This window comes from Pollicipes pollicipes, unplaced genomic scaffold (genome assembly GCF_011947565.3).
Source record: "Pollicipes pollicipes isolate AB1234 unplaced genomic scaffold, Ppol_2.1 Scaffold_3087;HRSCAF=3621_pilon_pilon_pilon, whole genome shotgun sequence".
Lineage (NCBI taxonomy): Eukaryota > Metazoa > Arthropoda > Thecostraca > Pollicipedomorpha > Pollicipedidae > Pollicipes > Pollicipes pollicipes.
The window spans coordinates 41,553,448-41,573,497 of record NW_023596225.1 but is presented as its reverse complement, the minus strand read 5'-3'; the positions used below and the strand labels follow the sequence as shown (position 1 = coordinate 41,573,497).

The window sequence follows — 20,050 nt, the reverse complement described above, 5'->3', positions numbered from 1 at the left end:
TTGGAACCCGGGCAGGCGCTGGTTACGTTTTGAAGGCCGCCCGGTGGCGGAGCCGAAGCCAGCGGCTGGCATCCACGGTCCCGCAGGCTGCGGAAGCCGATGCATTGAAACTACTGACAATAATCTCATCCGGTGTATTTCAGCATCACGTGATTGGGGGCGACACTGAGAGCGTCGAGCAACAGCATTGGGAAACAGGAGCACGGCACGGGCGGCTCCCGTGCCGCCGACAACACCAGGTTCCTCGTGCCCCCAGACGGAACACGCCACGCATCTCAATTGGCACCTACACACCGATCCACATTTACCTCAAAATGCTAGTGATGCCTGCCGGCCCGCCTTTCCGCGACGTGTGGCGGCCTGGCCCGGGCTGCTGTCTCACGATGACGTGGATCGTCATCGGCACAACTGTGACGCAGCGTTGCTATCCGATGTAGAATAAGAGGCATCTCCACTTGACGGCAAAGATGAACCGCCATCAAAAGCATGATCGGAAAACTCAGCCGGCTCTGCGCTTCGGCTTGAAACGACTTGCATTTCAAACCAAGCGCAACCGCTGACGTCATTTGTTCGCAAGTCTTGTGCGGGGCTGAAGAGACCCCGCGCGAACGCGAGCCCTGCAGAGCCCAGCCCTGTGCAGCAAAAGTGTTATGGCAGGCACCCGTGCCATCACCGCGCAATGTTAATCGTCCACATTTACGAAGATGAAATGACCTGCAAACACGAGTCACAATGAAAACAATGATCACAAATCGCTCACGCCACACTGCGCGCCGCACCACACGCACTCACAGAACACACATCAGCGGGCCGCGAAGCGTTTCACGTCTGTCGCGGCGCCTGCACGCGTTTTGTACTCGAGGCTGTGCTCCGCGGGAGCACGGTGCTCAATAGATGGCGTCCGAGGCGAGGTTGGCGCGCAGCTCGGCCGCGCTCACCGGGTTGTAGCGGGTGCTGCCGCTGCGGCGGATGGTGGCCGTCTTCTCCGAGACCAGCTCGCCGCCCTTGACCGAGCCGTTGCGGCGGCGGCCGTTCTTCAGCTCGGCCAGCTCGTGCACGCCCGGCACGCCGCGCACCGTCACGTACGCGTTGGGGCTGACCGCCTTCGGCAGCGCGTCGTAGTACTTAGAGGAGCGCACGCCCGGGTGGCGCCGCCGCGTCAGGTGGTAGTACGTGCAGACGGTCGCCAGCAGGGCGCCGGTGCAGAAGCAGCCGAGGCAGGCGGCCACCATGCGGCCGGTGCCGATGGCCGGCGCGGTGCCCGTGGCCGCCAACAGTACGCTCTCTGCAGGGAGAGGGCGTTGTGGCGGCGCTGTTGCAAACGGGCCCACTTACGGGGGGCTCGCCAGGGAGGAGTGACCACTCGTCACTCCGCTGTTGTGGGACAGCCCCGGCCTTCGAGTGGCCAGTTAAGCACATTTATCTAATGTACAGCAGAACTACGCAAGATTTTAAGTAGCTTCATTTCATACCCAAAAACATTCCACAACCCGCCACTAGCCTTGCAGCATTCAACGCGGGAATGAAATCAACACCTACTGATTACCCCACTCAAATCGACCGGGCTTCGGTCAGTGGCACTTGGTCCACCGCCTAAGACCAGCAAGAATCTCAACACTGCCGCGGCGGGGGACCGACCGGGCATTTCCGCAGCCCTCAGCCCGCTGGTGGCGACACCTACCGTCGCCGGTGTCGACGCAGAGCCGGGCCTGGCGGTCTTCGCCCTGGCACAGCTCGCCGCCCGGCTCCGAGACCATGCAGTGGCGGGCGCGGTGCTGCTCGCCGCGTGCGTCGCACAGGCTCCACACGGACCTGGCGGCGGGGGCACGGGCGTGCAGGTCAGGCGCGCCAGGCGGGCTGGCGGTGCGGCGCGCTGTACGCGCCAGGGAGACCCGCTCGGCAGCCGACACTGCTCCAGACCGCGCCGGCGAGAGGGACTTGAACTATGCGCGGCGCAATATTCTGCTCAAGCCATTGTGCCGAGCCAATGTCCGGAAGGTGCCTTGACTTTCAAAGCAGTGCTCCAAAACAAACTTCCATTATTGAAATGTTTTTCGAAGTTCAGAAATTATCGGTTTTTCCTAACTTTGGCCATATTAAGGAAAGTTCCAGTTAGCTCCTCCATCCACCTTTCGCCATCGCGTTCAAGTCACAAGATGTCAAAAGTTAAAGTTCGTAGTTCGTACCATTGATTCCACCCCTCAAGGCTCGTGCAGCTGGTCATTTCGCACGGCTCCTCAGAGGTGGCAGCACCGTCGCAGATCACGTCGGCGGAGCCGGCGGCCGCAGTCGCCCGGCACTCTCTGTCGCGCCGGCGACGGCCCCCACCGCAGGCGACGCTGCAGGCGGACCACTCGGACCAGCAGGACCAGTCGCCTGAGGACCCGGGACCACCCGGTCAGCGTCGGCCGGCCCTCGCGGCTCCAGCTGCAGTCGGATGCAGTGCCCCCCCCCCCCCCCCCCCCCCATCACATCCGTCCTCCGCACAAGGCAAGGCCGTGGCTCTTGGCATGCCCGGCCGTCCCGTGACTTCATGATGTGTGCCCTTGAGCACAGGCGGCCACGGATCCAGAAGGCCCCGGTACATCCAAGCACCAGGGGTTTCTCTTACGCTAGTGTGAATGAGTCCTGTACTTGGTTGCAGTTGGTCGTATCTGTTCACCCATCACAGAGCCCCTAAAAACAAACACGCGCGTACGGACCACAGAAAAATGCACATTTCATCATTAATTCATGTGCGTAAGCAACGCTCGAACTGCGTAAGCTGCCCCCCATCGCGTCATCGAGGCTTACCTTTGCAGCGTTGAACGTTACACTCCTGCTCCACGCGGCTGGGTCCCAGACAGGCGGCGCTGTCTCCGTCGCACGTGCGAGACTTGGTCTGCACACCGCCGCCGCAAGGGACGGAACACTCGGACCACGGACTCCAGTCGCCCCAGCCCAGGCCCGTCCAGTTGGCTGCAGCACGAAACCATGGCGTGGACCGTTAGGGGAACGTAGACAAGCGTGTGTGAGGTATTAGGGACAGCCGATGTCACATGGAAGACGAACGTACCCGGTAAACAAACCATATTAACTGATAAGTTTCTTAGGTAATCCAGTAGCGTTCTGGGAGCTGAAGCCTAAAACGGGCTCAGGGCTCCAAGGTGCACATTCATGCCATCGATAATGGCACAAGCACTTAGGCAGCAAATTATCTGAGGTCAAATTAGCCGACAGCTTTTAATTGCAAATAACGTAATCTGAACATGCACGCAACCTCGTTCCGTGGCTCTGTTGCATCTCCACATGACCCTACTTCGTCAGAGAAGAGGGTACAAAATTAAGAGATACCTCCTTCATCCTGGCAATATAGAACTTGCCACAAGCCATAGGTTGGTGGGTGAGGACGAGATAAAGGCAACGGGGAAGATCAGATGTTGGAGAATCTGGCGAGCGAGACAGCGTGAGATCCGACTACAGATATCAGGAAATAGGCAAGGGGGATAGTGACAGGTGACAACATGAGGCGAGGGAGGGCATCGCCCAGGTAGAGGGGATGGCGAGCGGCGAGAGGATGGCGCCAGATGAGCGGGGATCCTTACCTGGCGAGCAGCGTCCATCGGCGTCACAGTGCCGCTCGTCCAGCCGGACTGACGACACCCGGATCAGGCCGGGCTCCGCCACCGGCGCCGCGCACTCGAACCGGAACCGCTGCTGGCGGCCATCGCTGCCGTTGGCCGCCAGCCACGGCGTCCAGCCGGTGAGCCGGCGCTGCTCGGCGCACGGCTGCGCGCCGCACGCGCCGTACTCCAGGTCGCAGCCGAGGCACGGCCGGCCGCCGTTGACGGGGCGCGGGCTGTCGCAGGCGCGCCGCCGCCGCCGGAAGCCGCCGCCGCAGCGCGCCGAGCAGCGGCCCCAGCTGCCCCAGCGCCCCCAGCCGCCGTCCACCGGCAGGGTGGTCTCGGTGGGGCACGGCGGGTTCGAGTGGCACATGATCTCCTGCGCATCGGCGCCGGTGCAGCCGCGGCCGCCGTGCACCGGCGACGGGTTGGCGCACGAGCGGCGCCGCGACTTGATGGCCACGCCGCACGGGTGTGAGCACGCCGACCAGGCCGACCAGCCGGTCCAGCCGCCGTGGCGCGTGCAATTTGTGACCTGGGCGGCGAGGCCGGCGCACTGCGCGCCGCCGCGCGCCGGCGTCGGGCTCGAGCAGGCGCGCCGCCGGCACAGGCACGGCTCGCCGGCGTCCTCGCCCTCGACCACCTGCCGGCACTGGCGCCATGCGCTCCAGGCGCTCCAGCCGCCGTCGACGGGTCGGCTGAGGTCGGGGCACTGTGTCACCGGCTGCCGCCAGGAGGGTGCGTCCGGACTGCGGCCGGGTGGCGGGCTGCAGAGGGCGCGCGCCGCGTCCCAGCCGCAGTACGGGTCCATGGCGCCCAGGCAGCTGGTCTCGCTCCGGTACCGCTCGCAGCGCTGCACCGGCACACGCACCAGCGCCGAGTCCGTGCCCAGGTACAAAGAGCCCTGTGGGAGAGGAGGGCCGGTCAAGACGTGGAACAATACCAGGCCTGTTCGCGCCCCCCCCCCCCCTCCTTATACCCCCCCAGGACAGGGCTTAGCGGGGTCACAGGACCGGACAGCAAATGCATCAGGATATAGGCTATACCCAGATGCACCGCTGTGACGGGGAGCGGGATGACATGCACAACAAACACTAGTTTTCAGTCCATGCTTATGCCTTGGTAATGCACGCCTTGACACTCCCAGGAAGTTGAACGCAATATCATTCCGCGGACAGCTCGGTAAATACCCTCAAAACCGAACGGGTTCGCGCACGTTTATCCATTTCATTTGCAGCGGCTGAAGTCGACACTGGCGCCAAGTTTCTGAACACAAACGCCGTTGGAACACCCTGGGACACTCACCGCCTCGCTCAGCAGCCTCATGGTGAGGATGGTGGTGGGCGCCGCGAACGGCTGCAGCACCTCCAGCAGGCACGTCTGCCGCGAGCGCGGCACCACGCTCAGCTTCCTGATGGTGCCGGCCGTGTCCGCCACGAACAGCACGTGCACCGACACGTGGTGCTTGGTGGTGATGATGTCAGTGGCGACGGCCGTCAGTCTGCGCCGCGGGATGCAGGACACGGTCAAGACACGGGACGGGGAAGAGTTTGATGTGCGCCGATAGAGCGGCGTCAACAGTCCTTTGTTGATGAGAGGCTGTGTGTTTTGAAGGCGCCACCTAAAACCAACCTCATGTGACGTCACAACCATTTTGCGAGGAGCGTATGCTGGGTACATCTTGTGACACAACAGATGTGCACTATGATTGAAGGCTGTTGAAAAATGTTGCAAGTCTAAACGATGGTTTGACATAACCAGCCATGCTACTGTATCAGCGCATTGCCCCCAACATCCCTGGCAGCAGACACTTCTAAAATGCACACACGCCATTGATTAATAATGACCACCTTTCAAGCATCGCACTGCATTTGAAGTTTTGAAAAAATACGCAGTACGACAAACGACAAAACGCGTCGCTCTGGGAACATATACAACTGTTTTAGCTGGCCGACTACGCCAGTTTGATTTCCGAATCAAACTCGCCGCGTCAGCTCACAGCACACAGTTTCCAAGAGCTGCAGGATCGGGACCTCCTCTGCCGTCTGGATTTCCCTAACCCCTCCTCCGCCCCTAACCCCGAGCCGACCTGCAAAACCTGACACCGTCCAGCCGGTACAGAGGTCCAGCTGCCCCTCCCCTCCCATTGACCAGCACTGACCTGACACCGTCCAGCCTGTACAGCGGGTCCAGCTGCTCAGGCTGTACGGCCTCGTGCATCAGCGAGTAGTGCGACAGCTCGGCCAGCTCGTGGCGCGAGGTCAGCTCAGGCGAGCCGCACTCGAAGTGTGTGTGGTCCAGCTGACGCCGCTGCCACGCGCCGTCCGGCACCGGCTGGTGCTGGAACGGCCCGGCGAACGCCGACGCGATCGCCGACATGTTGAAGGCGCACACGGCGGATGCGGCCAGGCCGTTGCTGCGGGCGGGACGGAAGCGCGTCAGAACGCTGAGGCGGACGGAGCGGTCTGGAGGCGGCCGCCGCTCGCTTCGCCGGACTGCTCCGGCGGCACCGGCCGAACCCGGGCGGCGTGAGATGGAGCTGTCTACTGGCGGGGAGGGGGGGGGGGATAAGCTAAGATATATCCGGCGACGAAGGTGGCCACGGAGGGACCAGGTCATAGATAGACGCGGAAGTCATCGTGATATGAGCAGCCTTTAGGTGGCCCGAGTCCCTGCCTCCTCTCCCCCCCCTTCCACACACACATTTGGGAAAATTAAGCTTTAGGCTTTCAGCAGTGCCTGTAAAGAAACGAATCGAAGTGCTTCTGAGGCCTCCCAATCCTGGTAAAACTCCTCTGCTCCCGGGACCCTGCCGGCCCACACCAAATGCGCGTTATTTAGTACTGCAGCACCCTGTTTCATTGCCATGTACATTACCGTGTGTAAAAACTCTGTACTAAACACAAATTGCAACTGCTACTCGTAGTTGGCTGCTAATCTCCAGCAGGCTACGGTAATGCTGAAAAATTGCATCTTTGTGGCACTTCCACGTAATTCAGCGCAACGCCGTAACGAGGCGTGTTCCGGGTTACAAGCGCTGGGTCTCAGCGTACTGGTCGCATCATACCTGACCCTGGCCGCTGCAACAAGAACCTCTTACACCTAGACCAGTGCATTGAATTGAGCCTTACTGACGCCTCATTTCCGGCCAGTTTACGCTGTAGCCTGCTAGTTTCTTCTGCGCTGTAATAGACCAGACAGCGGCTACCAGCGAACATTTCGCCGCAATAGCGTCTGCGGCATGACACGAATCGTCTGGCGGCCTCGGCTGTCCTTGGGACCGTAATCACCACACGGCGGCGGCCCGTCCTGAGGCAGAGGCGGCAATGCCGACGTGTCCGCCGGGGCCGACCAGCGTGGCGCGCCAGCACAGCAGCCGCGCATGGCGCGAGCCGATCTGACTGGGGTGGGTGTGACGGTAGTGGAGTGGGGGTGACGGTGGTGGGGTGGTAGTGACGGTGGTGGGGTGATAGTGACGGTGGTGGGGTGGCAGTGACGGTGGTGGGGTGGGAGTGATGCGGGAGGGGGAGGGGGAGAGTGACGCTGGCGGGGTGAGGATGACCGAGGGGGGAGGGGAAGAGCGGCGGCGCACGCCGGCTCGCCGCCGCCATCTGCGGCCGGGCGGCGGGCCACGCCCGGCGCGGATCAGCAGCTCCGCAGCCAGAGCCGGCGCGCGTGACCGAGGGGAGCGTCAGCACGAGCAGGTGCGCCGATCGCGGCGACCGCGCTCAATGAAGCGCCGCCCATTGAGGCTCAGCGACCGGTGTCGATGCCAGCCGAGATAGGCGGACGTTCGGGGAACGACGCCACTCATCAATGCCGCGTGGCATGACTCCAGGCTGGAGCTGGGAGCCGCTACCGGCTTTGTTGGTAGGCTTTGTGAGAGCTGGGACTTGTACGCACGATACATTGCTGGCTCAGGATTAGAAAAGTAGCGCCCTCAGAGCTATGCATGTGAAAGGAAATTAGTCCCTTCCGCCTACGCCGGATTTACATCCCCTCACGGTGCACTGCCCATGACTCAAAACGCGAGCATGGATTTTCTATGAAGTCAGTTCTCCGAACTTTCCTGCACGAGTTAAATATGTGCTTTCGTAAGAAATCGGTTCATCTTGGTAGCACAAGTGCACGAGGTAACTAACGCGCTTGTACCGCTTCTGGCAAAAACGCTGCTGCGGCGATAAATCCGGTTTGTACTCTTCTCGGTATCTCGTTCAAATTATACGCTCCAAGAAACCGATGCTAAATATGAAGGTGACAGCACATTAGACCTTAACGCGTCAAAACCTAATGATGCTGACAGAGGGCGAGACATGGCCGCGCCTGTGGCGATGACGCTGTGGTTTATTTACGTACGCTGGGTATCATTCCGCACCCAAGGCGCTTCATGAAGGTCCAAAAGTCTTTTGTGGGACGTTACATCCCTGACAATCGTATGCAACAACAACAACCGGGAGGGACGTTACATTCCTGACAATCTGATGCAACAACAACAACCGGGCAGGACATTACATTCCTGACAATCGTATGCAACAACAACAACCGGGTGGGACGCTACATTCCTAATAATCGTATGCGACAACAACAACTGGGTGGGACGTTACATTCCTAACAATCGTATGCAACAACAACAACCGGGAGGGACGTTGCCTTCCTGACAATCGTATGCAACAACAACAACCGGGCGGGGCGTTACATTCCTGACAATCGTATGCAACAACAACAACCGGACGGGACGTTACATTCCTGACAATCGTATGCAACAACAACAACCGGACGGGACGTTACATTCCTGACAATCGTATGCAACAACAACCGGCAAACAAGATCATCTTCTCACCTATCTGGCCAGGTGAAGGTACTCAGCCAGGTACCAAATGGTACAAAAACGCGCTATCCTTCACTTCGGGTGGAAAATCCATTTCCCCGGTTCTCGCTGTACTTTAATACACCAGAATGCATTGCAGGAAGCGAGCGTGACAATAGAGTTTCAAATATGCTTTCAAGCATCGCGCGACATGCCAGTCATTCGTCCTTATAACATTGATGGAATGCCAAGAACGCATCGTTTTCGCGTGCATTGTGCGAGAGCATTCATTCACAAGCCACGTTTGCCGCTCACCAGGTGAATAGCAACACGGAGCTATGGAATTGACTTTTGATAGTTAAACGTTTAACAGAATAGAGTTTGCGAGTCACGGGCTGTCAGCACGGAACGTTAATTAATCGATTAATCACCAACGTCTTATTCAAATTTGAGTTGTGTCTGCAGCCGAGCGCATCAAAAGCCTTCTTTTGGCATCTTAGACTGCTTTAGTAACTGCCCGCAGCGTGACGTCGTGAGGCGCTTGACGGGGCATCAGCTGTGCTGGTGGGAACAGCTGACTTCAGTATTGCCACATGTCAGCACGATCTCACTGGCGTGAAAACAAGCGTGTCTATCGGCCGCATCTGCTTACAGCCGGCAACTCATTAGCGGCCTATCGACGACTCTCGCGTCACCGTACGTGACGTCATCTGCTGCTAATGGCTTCCTCCGGCCGATTAGATGACTGTGTGGTCACAATCGGGACTCCGTGACCCGGAATGGTGAGATCAGCGTGGACAGGTACCATGGACGGGATGGCGGACTTAGAGAAGACCGACTCCGCCACCCGGGGTGGTGATCTCAAAGCGGACGGACTCCCTGACCCAAGACGGTACGATCAGAGCGGGGAATTCCGTAACGCGACGTGATGGGTTCAAGGCCGAGGAGCTCCCGTGACCTGCTGCAGTGGGTTCAGAGCACAGGAACACGTGAGGTGGTGGGCCCAAAGTGAAACTCCGCCGGCATACGGCCTTCACAACGCCCGCGTTAGCAGCCCACCATTGCAAAAGCCCAGCCCAGACAATTCAATCAGTTTCGCTGACGTCGTTTTTCAGCGGCTGCTCAGCGAGCGCCACGGACCGCAGGCTTTAATTGGCTCTGGAGCGAGCGGCGGCCGCGGCGGCTGACTCGGCACATTAGCTGGGTGCCGGCCGGCCCCGGCGGCGGCCGCTGCTCCCGTGACACCGAGCAATCTCCCTCCCACCGGAGGCCGGCTGCTGGAGACGAGCGCCGACTCACCTCTGCACAGAGGCGGGGACTCCGCGCTCCGTGAGCAGCGCTTCGCGGGAAGCGGAGGGGACCGGCTTCAAGACTCGAATAGCTGACGTGTTTTCGGCTAACCCCGTGTCCACTGACCCGTCCGTCGGTGTTCAATGGATATATGTCGCTTGCCGGGGAACTCTACAACCGTTTCTTATTTCGTTTCTTTGTCAACATCATGCTGGCAGGGATGCCGAGGAGAGGATAATTTGGAGTCTTTCTTTCCAGGAAAAATAAATACACACTCTCTTAGCTAATTGGATAGACAGCTCACATTCTGTTACGACGCTATATTGTATCCGTTCACAAGACCCTTCGTTGGCATAAAATTATTGTATGGACGATATACGTTGAAATGTGGGAGATCATTCTTTTACTAGCGGCCGCCAATTCCCATGTTTGAAAGATCGAAGTTCAAATTTTGATCAACAGCAACTGTTCACTGGAATTATAAACCAACTGCCTCCAGCCAAATTACCATGAAAGCAACAAGTAATGACCCATTGCAAAACATATGTTTTTTTCAACGGCACACCCCCAAAATCCGCTTGGTCCTGTTCCGGTACCAGTTATGTTGGTTGGTGTCCAATGTTCGTCCCTATTTGGCGCGGGGCCATTTACGTTGGCCTATGCGATGGTCAACGACCAACCAATGCCTGCCTCTCACAAGGCTGCATGCCGAGTACCCACGTTAACCCATCTTCGCACCGGCAGTAAACAGATGTTCCCCTCCCAGCCACAGGAAGTGGCTCGCACCAGCATCGAAGGACACTGCCAAGGTCTCTCCCCCTCCCCCCCCCCCTTGGCCGTCCGTCCGATTGACACAGCACCCACACACCCACACCCAATCAGCCGAAGCAGCCGCTTGGGCACACAGACCGCGCGGCACGACCGGGCGCCTGCGCGCACTCACTCGGAGGTGGTGAACGTGGCGTAGAGCACCTCCTCGCGGTCCAGGTAGTGCACGCCCTGCACCTCGTCCAGGTAGAACGGGTACTCGCCCGACACGGAGCAGTTGAGGCGCGCCTTCACGGCCGTCGTCCACACCTGGCGCCGGTCGCCGCGGTCGTTCTTGCACACCCGCGCGATCCGGGAGTACACACGCTGGCAACGAGGCAAGGTCGTCACAAGGTGGGCTGCAAGGTCCCACGATGGCCAGAAGCACGCTACAACTACGTAACCGGGCAACTGATCGCCTGCGAATCAAGCATACTCTAAAGGACGCGGAAAACGAATTGAGGCATGAGTGGGATCACGGCTCCGGCCAGTGAGTGTAAAATATCATACCCTGCCATCAACGAGATGTGGAGCAATAACGCTGTCATAATGTATTGCAGCAAGGATCAAATGCCGTGCATCGTCATAGCATGACGCTTGACTGCGCCATGGTAATAATGACACCATCTGTCAACGTGTGCGGAGTTTTCTCCCACCGTTGCCGCACAGCTGCATCATAAAACGTTTCCACAGTGAGATCTCCGCGGCCAGCGCCTCGTGCAGCCGACGTGAAGTCGGTCACTGCGCACGCGTGAGCGAACGGTACGGAGATTGGCTGCCGTTTGACTGTCACGTGGCCGCTCGCGGACTGACGCCAACGCGGCTTCCATATGACCGGTCAGAGCTGCCAAACGAGCGGCCGGCGGCGGCGAGAGTCGCCGGTGACACAGCAGAGGCGGGAGCGCCGCCCAGCTACCGGCGCCTGTCCGGCGCGACGCCGGCCCGCCCGCCCACCGGCCCCACTAATGACAGGCCGGGGGCAGCGCGCAGGGTCAGCGCGCAGGGTCAACGCGCAGGGTCAGCGCCCCGCTCACCTTGCCGCAGCTCATGTACTCGACGGCGTCCTCGCGGAACACGAAGTAGACGAACGGGCCGGACTCGAACGAGCCGACGAAGTCGGGCGCGCTGAGCAGACGGCTGTCGTACTTGCTCGTGCGCAGGCTGGGCGCGCCGCCGCCGCCGCCGCGGAAGATCGCCGGGTCGAGCCCCGAGAAGTCGGTCGGCGTGGCGGCGAATACGGCGCCCTCTGACGTCACCAGCGACGTCACGTTCAGCTGCGGCGCGTACGGGCTGACGGCGATGCCCGACTCGGTGGCGAGCACCGAGCGGAGGGAGCTGAGGCGACGCCACGAGCAGAGCGGCTGGAAGGCGTTGGTGCCGCACGCCAGCAGCCGCTCGCCGTGCCGGTGCAGCACGCGCACGAAGTTGTGGCAGTCGGCGGCCGTCTGGCCCTTGTTCTCGCACATGGTGACGGTGGCGGCGGGCGCCGGCCAAGGCGCCGACTCGAGCTCCTGCAGGCCACGCACGCTGAGCCGGTACAGGTGGTCCCTGCGGCGACGGCGGCACGTCAGGCCGGTGGGAGCGGCGACCGCGGGCGCAGACGGGTGGTCTGAGGAGCGGCCAGGGCGGCGGCGGGAACGGGCTCACTCGGATGAGCGGATGAGCGAAAGTGGTTCGAGCGGGGGATGCAGGTAAATGCAGGAGTCAAAAAGCGACGGCAGACCGTCTATCTGAGGGCAGCACAAGCCGTAGCCGCATTGCTCCCTCATTGGCGAACGGTGCGGAGCACAAACAAGAGGCCGGTCGGAAGAGCACGTATCGCGTGAGCCGCCACGGAAACACTCGACTCCTGCAAACCCATAGGCGGTCCTAACGCGAGCGCGGGCGCTTACTGCGGTGCAAACACACTACACCAACTATTGACACAATTGTCACATTTGTCAGTCGCGTTACGAACTCTTACGCCACTGTCGCAGGAGAGCTCGTCATATTTCGGGCGCAAGTTCGGTTCGCTGGGTCAGAACTTCAGGACGCCGACGATGACGCCACATGCTCCCGCACCAACTCGAGAAAGACGAATCGCACGAAGCGTTAATTTGAAGCGATGGCGCGCGCTCCGCACCGTCGGCACGAGTGTCCAGTGCGGCCGGGCAGGAGCACGTGTGAGCGCGACCGGTCGGACCAGTGACGGGATCTTGGCGATCGCTTTGATACTTTTGGTGATTAGGCGGAGAGGAATGAATCACGCGCCCGGCGCGAACATAGGTGCGGCGCTGAGCGCCTCTGGGAACAGTTACAGAGCGATCAGACCTAATGGGGACCGGTGACCGGCAGGCTAATGATGCGGTCGAAGGGCTGATCACCTGTCACCTGCTGGGGAGGGGGAGGGGCGGGGGGGGGGGCTGATGAGCCTCGCCGGCATCGGACGAACTCGCGTGGGCTCACCTGGCGCCGACGATGATCTGGTACTTCTGAATGTCGAAGAGAATCTCGGAGAACCTCGTGGTATTCTCGGGTGAGAAGTGATCCAGAGACGCCTGCAGCTCTGGAACCGCGAGAGCAGGGAGAATCAGCCTGTCGTCTCGCATCACTCGGTTCTCAGGGATACGGGTCTGACTGGGGCAAGACTGCTTCAGTGGTGCCGTCTAGCCCTGCTGATTGGTGTCGCACTTCCAGCGCGGGAGTTTGATGTTCCTCCCACGCATTAGCGTGGACAGCTCCGGACTGTCATTGTTTTCCTTGTAATCTGGCCCGGAACGTGGCGTCCTTCGGTGCTGAACGTGGGCCTGACACAGGTCAACCAGGTGTGTCGACTTCACCAGCTTCGTAGGGTAGGGCATAGTTAACTGCCTCGTGGCGACCAAACGAGGCGGTCAGAGCTTCACATCTTCAGGGAGACTTGCCCGCGTGTGTCATGGATGACTTCAGGGGACTTAACAGGGAGATGTTGCAATACGAACACATATGCCATCACCCTTCGACGAAACATAGCAGCGCAATGTTTAAACTTCCCAGATCATGCCGCAGTACTGGGAATGCCGCACAATACCATCCCATTCATTATCCCTCTATAATGGGTGCGTGGGTGAATACCAGAAATCACCCAGGCGGTTTCAAACGAAGCCCATATACGTGAAGACATATCTGACAGCCTGCCAACGGCCGCTTTAAAGTCCACGGCTGGAATGCAGGCAGTTAGACTTTTAAACGCGATACCGGCCGCCGACCGCAGTCTGTCTCATTGATATGCTGCGCGCGCCGGGATTTGCAAACATGCCACGCGCCGTCGCATGACAATAGAGCTGAATCATACCGGTCGGCTCCGGTGAAATCGTCCCTATTGCACGTCCTGATCGGGTCTTTATCATTCATGCGGGCGGCTCCGCCCGTGGCTCCGCTGGCCAGCGCGCAATATATGACTATTGGTCTGGAAGGGCGGTGCAGCGCATGCCACCGACGCCCATGGAATCCGTTACGGCCAGTAGTATTGGGTTCGGTTGTGCCGCAGGGCCGGCGGCTCGTGTTGATGACCTCCTGCGAGGCCGCGGTGGCGGATCCGGCGCCGCCCCGGCGCGGGCGGCACCGCCGGACGGCAGTGACCTCCCAGACGCCACGGGAGCGGACCTGGCGCCGCCCCGGCGCGGGCGGTACCGCCGGACGGCGGTGACCTCCCAGACACCACGGGAGCGGACCTGGCGCCGCTCTGGTGCGAGCAGCACCGCCGGACGGCAGTGACCTCCCAGACGCCACGGGAGCGGACCTGCTGCCGCCCTGGTGCCGAGCAGCACCGCGGACGGCAGTGACCTCCCAGACGCCACGGGAGCGGACCTGCTGCGCCCTGGTGCGAGCGGCACCGAACGGCGGTGACCTCCCAGACGCCAGGGGAGCGGATCTGGCGCCACCCTGGTGCGAGCATCACCGTCGGACGGTGGTGACCTCCCAGACGCCACGGGAGCGAGCCCTGGCGCCGGCCCTGGTGCGCCCTGGCAGGACTAGGCGACGCCCAGACGCCACACACGTGGACATGGAGACAGTAACCCGGAGGCTGACAGCGAACTCACGGCACACGCCCAGACATGGGTGTAACTAACATGGTTGTAACTAACATGGGTGTAACACGGGTGTCTCTGAGATCGAATGAGACAGAGCAAGATTGGACGGGTCAAACCGGAGTCTCGGGGCCTGGCCTAGAAATGACATTCTGAATGGGAAAACGTGTAAAGCATGCATTCTTCCGGCGAAATTAGACTTCTAAGATCATTGAGGCGGGACATGCCCCAGCCCCCCCACCCGCAGCGGTTACACCCCAGCACCAAGAAGAGCACCTGTGGCATCAGCACCTGGGGCGTTAGCATCTGGGCGTCGGCAGGTTCAAAGCTAATGCAGTGGAGCAATGAACATTGTTTTTTTTTTGCGTTCGCAGCAGCCGTGCTCCAGTGGCATGCACCGACTGCGGCTTACAGGTCACGAGTTCCGTGTGCTCAGCTGCGGGTGTTCCGGCCCGGCCCGTCGGACCCGCTCAGCACGTGACGGCGGGGCGAGGCGGCAGCGGAGGCAGCGCCCCCCCCCCCTCCCCCGCTGACGACACCGCGCCGGCCGGCGCTCCCGCTGCGGCCGGCGCGCCGCTCAGGCGACCGCGAAGACGGCGGTCGTCGCAGACAGAGACTCGTCGCGAGGCGCGCTGGGTTGCGCGGACAGCTGTTGCGCACCGCTGTCGGCTTAGGGACGGGAGACATCGACGGCGAGCTGTTCATCGGTCATGCTATTGGACGTGGCGATTCCAGGCATGTCTCGCGTATCGTTATGGTACGCGAGAAGCAGCGCTCGACTGGGTTTCCGCAGAAAATTGTTTGAAAAGGTACCCTCATTCCCCAAGCAGCTCACTACGTCAGAAGTTGAGGAACAACTTGCCTCACCGTGATCTAGCGCAGCGAATGACAATCACCAATATCCGCCACCCAGAATTCGGCACAGTCGAACGAGACCGTATCGGTATGTGCAGGGCGACCTCGTTGCATTCTTGCACCTGGATGAGCGATCGTCGACCTAACATGGTTGCACCTGTTTATAACTCCAATCACGTACAATGCAGTGCTTCGAACAAAGGGGAGGAAACGTGGGTGCCGATACGGTGCCACGATAGGACACAATGCGTCCTGTTCATTGTGTAAGGACCTGAGTCAGCACCGCCAGCAATGGCATCACCACTGAGCCCGCTCGCGGCCTCCCCGGGAGCTCATTCAAAGAGGGCGTTCGCCGCCAGTAAATCGCAGCCGGTGACATCGGCGCAGCCCGCGGCCCATCTCGGTCCCACCCAGCCCTCTGCAGCGGCCGTGCCGGAGCCGGCCGCCGCTGCCGCTGAGCGGAGCGGCCCGCTGTCAGAGCGGGACGCTGCGGCGCTCACCACCCGGCCGACGGGGCGTGACGGCGCGGCGGTCGGCGCAGCACGCGCGCTCGTGCATCACGTGATTGGCGCCGTCAGCACGCCGCGTCCGCTGGCAGAGTCACGTGCGCCGAGCTGCGGCCGCGGACATAGGATCGGGACGTGTCAGGGGCCGCGGAGGGGACAGAACTGTGTACGTGGCCTGCTGACGGAGCACACGCGGACTACTGACGGAGCACACGAGGTCTGCTGACGGAGCACACGAAGTCTGCTGAAGGAGCACACGTGGACTGCTGATGGAGCACACGTGGACTGCTGATGGAGCACACGTGGATTGCTTACGGAGTACACGTGACCTGCTGACGGAGCACACGAGATCTGCTGACGGAGCACACGAGGTCTGCTGACGGAGGACACGTGGACTGCTGATGGAGCACACGTAGATTGCTAACGGAGTACACATGACCTGCTGACGGAGCACACGAGGTCTGCTGACGGAGCACACGAGGTCTGCTGACGGAGCACACGTGGACTCCTGATGGAGCACACGCGGCCCGCTGGCGGAGCACAGGTGACTCGCTGACGGAACACACAGCCTGCTGACGGAGCAGACGTGGCTCGCTGATGTATCGCGTCCATGCATTGGTGCAGGGAACGAGTCCACATCGAGGCGTTCGATTTCATGTTCACTACGTGTTATAATAAGACCGCGCACAATTATTGCAGTATAATGCAAAAACTAGAATTAAAAGGGGGCATAACGACATAGCAAAGCAAAATCGCAAAATTTTCCAGACCATTTGACTCGAGGCAGTTTTCCGGGAGGAAAATTACGTTCTAAGCGGTTCGAGCAAAACCAAGGCACAGAAGTCCTGAAACAAATACGAAGTTAATCACATTATGACGATTTCAAAGCTCCGCAAACATCAAATAACAAATCCTAGGTCAGGCGCTTCAAAACAAAATAACTTAGGCATGGGCGGGGGGGCAACTGAACAACAGAAACGTGAGAAACGACTGAATCCGGAGTAACGGTGAACGTCGTTTGGCCTTTCGATCAAGTGATATAACTGGCTTTGTGGGCTACAAAGCCATGCACGCTGCATACATGACAGCCCTGTCATGTACACCGAGTGAAGTGTGATCTGAAGCTACAACTTACATGTGACTACAAGCCGGCAAACTCTTGAAGGCTTACGAAATGAATACGCATTTACATAACGTGTTGGAAGGCGGGATTAAATTAGGAACGAATGCAGCGTAACAAATGTGATACACCCACACCAGGAATCCAAATAGGTCGACATGGCAAGACAAAATTAACCGAAACTATCATGTGCTGTCGTGAATTATGAACCAAATAACTCATGTTCCGAGTTGGATGAGACAAACCGTCTCAACTGAATCACCGTAAGTGCCCTCTGCGGTGGCAAGCGGGCAGAGATGGCATTGTTATTCAGCCATCGCTCGACCGCAGCATGACTAGAGGCTGCCAGCCACTGCAGCGCCGTCTGTGCTGCAGCTAACGCCCGGTCATTAGTATTCAGCGCGGGCGTACGCCACGCAACGTCCGTCCATTTACAAGGGCTGCGCAACCCTCAGTCTGGCTCTGACATGGTGCGCGGCGGTGTTTGTCTGCAATCTGAAGTGAACATGCATTAAAATCGCATTTCAGTGCGGCGCGATGGTGGTCTCTACGCTCTGGGCCGCACATCTGTCCGGCCGAGGGGCGACATTCGTCTTGGGCAGCGGGACAGGCGCATAGATGCACCGCGTACGGCTCAGTAGATGCCGTAGACCATTGGCCGATACATGCGGCACATCATCTCCCCCGCGCGTTTACACGCACGCATGCGCACACGCGAGCAGGCCTGAGCACCCGCTTAACCAATCACTATCGTCGTCAGATGGCGGTCATCGCCCTCCACCGACGACGGAGCGTCTCGAGTTCGGACAGCCTGCCGCCTGTCGGAACACCGCAGCTGTCACGTGCGACGGCGCAGCCGCCATCCCTCAATGGCTCATTGTTTACGTGGCCCGAGCCGGCCGGGCCGACGACGGCCTTGCTTGGGGCACGAACTGTCCGTGCGCCACGTGCCGGCGCGCGGCCGGGCGCCTCGACCGGGCGCGGCGTCGGACGGGGCGGAGCGAGCCCTCGGGCGTCGGGTACCGCCGGCCCGCTCGCCGCTGCCAGGGAGGATGTTCACACAAACTACGTCGCTCACGGCGACCGGCAAAGTACAGCCGGATTCTGAAGCCCGCGTTTCAACCCGCAATGCCTTCCTTCAGTCAACATATTATTTCAATATTCAGGAAACAGTTGTGCAGCGACAGCATGTGAGCCAGTTAGAGGTGCCTAGTGGAATCAATTTTCCTGACTGGCCAGTTTAAAGTTGGCGCCGATCCCGACAGCTGAAAGGTTGATAACAAAATATGGTCGGCACGCCACATGAATATTAAGTGGTGCTGCCCAGTCACACTGATGACTGTTCATGTCTCAGAACTCCAGCCCATCCTGTTTTGACTTTTTGTACTTTCGGCGTGAGCTCCTAACGTGTCGGTTTAGTTTCGCTGGCCTCAATGTGTAATGTGCCATTGCAACTTGGCTACAAGTCTCGTCCTCCCTGCGCTAAACGCAGCTCGCTTCGTTGAGCCGCCTGGGACACGTCGCTTTGAACCGAAATGTCACGGCAAGAATCCAGTGAAGAAGCAGGAATCGTTCAAGAACAATGCTCTGATTGTCTCGAAGTCGTGCGAGGGTGCTTTAGAGTCTCTGTCTCAAATTTGTCAAAATCGGGCTCGAGACTGTGGGACCGGAATACGCGGGTTCTGGCAAAACTTGAAGTTGGTGCGTATGGCGGAGTGGTTCCTAAGCTACAACCCTGATGCGTGCACGTTGAGTGGTGCGACATGCACGCATCTCGGACAGTTTGAGGACCTCATCCGGTTTCCGCTCACTCCCGCACACCCCGGCTCGCGTTCGTTTTGATCTCTCCAGCCAAAGTGTTCGGTACTTTATCTACGAAGATCTCAAAAATCACCGAGAGATGGCTCTGGCCTTGTTGCAGTTACCAGCTCAAGGTAGTTCTCAAATATCCGTGTATGCCAGGATTCCTGAGACCGCAGCCAGATTGGGTACAAGACCCTGAATCAGATACGCTCGGAGCAAAAATGATGCCTAATCTGGAAATGGGCATGCATGTCCTTGAGAGCGGCAGCGATTGCAGGAAAGAGCCAACAGTCGGTTACCCACTGAGCCGACATCGCCGTCCGCAAAGAGAGCGCCCCAGTGATGCTACTCACCCGAGTGTGAAACAAAGCGGTAGTCGCCGTCAGCCTCGTGCGTTTGGCTGGCCGACTCCTGCTCACGAGCGCTCGCGAGCGCTCCGACCGCCAGCGCCAGCAGCAGCCGGCGGCCCTCCTCTGCCAGTTTCATGACGCCGCGAGCCGCGCCGCCGGTCTCTTCCGAACACCCACGCTGGCGTCGGCGGCTACCGCCTCATGGTCTGGAACGGGACGGACAGTCAGCGAGGCGCCGTGGCGCGAGACAGGCAGCTTGTGAAACGAGGGTTCGGGCACTGGGACCGGCGGGGCCCGACGCGTGTCGGTGCCGCGCTTAAGGCGGTACTGATTCGCGCAGAATACACCTCTCACATCCCCCATCAACCCCCCCCCCCCCTCCCTGGCCAAGTGATCCACCAGGACAGCCCAGCGCCAGGCCGGGCGGTTTCGCGGGGTAGCCCACTCCTGAACGAGTGGTCCAGCAGGACAGCCCAGCGCTAGGCCGGGCGGTTCCGCGGGGTAGCCCACTCCTGAACGAGTGGTCCAGCAGGACAGCCCAGCGCTAGGCCAGGCGGTTCCGCGGGGTAGCCCACTCCTGAACGAGTGGTCCAGCAGGACAGCCGAGCCGGCCGAGCGGGCCGGGCTCACGCCACCCTCCTGTCTGCGGATCTGGCCGGCACCCCAGCCACCGACGGCCGTTTCCAACGCAGGCTTTCCAATCCCGGGTCGTTTGGGGACGCCGTTCGGTGGGTTCGGCTGAACAATAGTGAATAAATTAGCAGTTATCGGCCCATAATCGGAACGTCGTCTCCGATAGGGCATGACGTACAATGTACTCTGGAGATCGGGCTGATGGGCGGGTTACACACTGCGTAATCG

At 60.0% G+C, this 20,050-nt stretch overlaps 2 protein-coding genes across 2 annotated transcripts; both read right to left on the bottom strand.

Moving 5' to 3' along the window:
- Positions 1 to 118: 118 nt before the first annotated feature.
- Positions 119 to 2,313, bottom strand: LOC119114838 (semaphorin-5B). The gene is made up of 3 exons (XM_037238889.1): positions 2,187 to 2,313; positions 1,682 to 1,812; positions 119 to 1,285 (listed from the first exon to the last, which is right to left on the bottom strand). Exons 1-3 carry the CDS (start codon positions 2,222 to 2,224, stop codon positions 888 to 890), a joined length of 567 nt encoding a protein of 188 aa, XP_037094784.1. The 5' UTR covers positions 2,225 to 2,313; the 3' UTR covers positions 119 to 887.
- LOC119090177 (semaphorin-5B-like) lies at positions 2,306 to 19,348 on the bottom strand (the record flags this gene model as incomplete). The annotated part of the gene is made up of 11 exons (XM_037212967.1): positions 19,193 to 19,348; positions 12,952 to 13,051; positions 11,541 to 12,054; positions 10,643 to 10,833; positions 5,764 to 6,018; positions 4,908 to 5,103; positions 3,910 to 4,506; positions 3,767 to 3,789; positions 3,585 to 3,709; positions 2,794 to 2,958; positions 2,306 to 2,376 (listed from the first exon to the last, which is right to left on the bottom strand). Coding segments are annotated over exons 1-11 (2,370 nt in total), but the record flags the coding sequence as incomplete, so codon positions are not given.
- Positions 19,349 to 20,050: the final 702 nt, after the last annotated feature.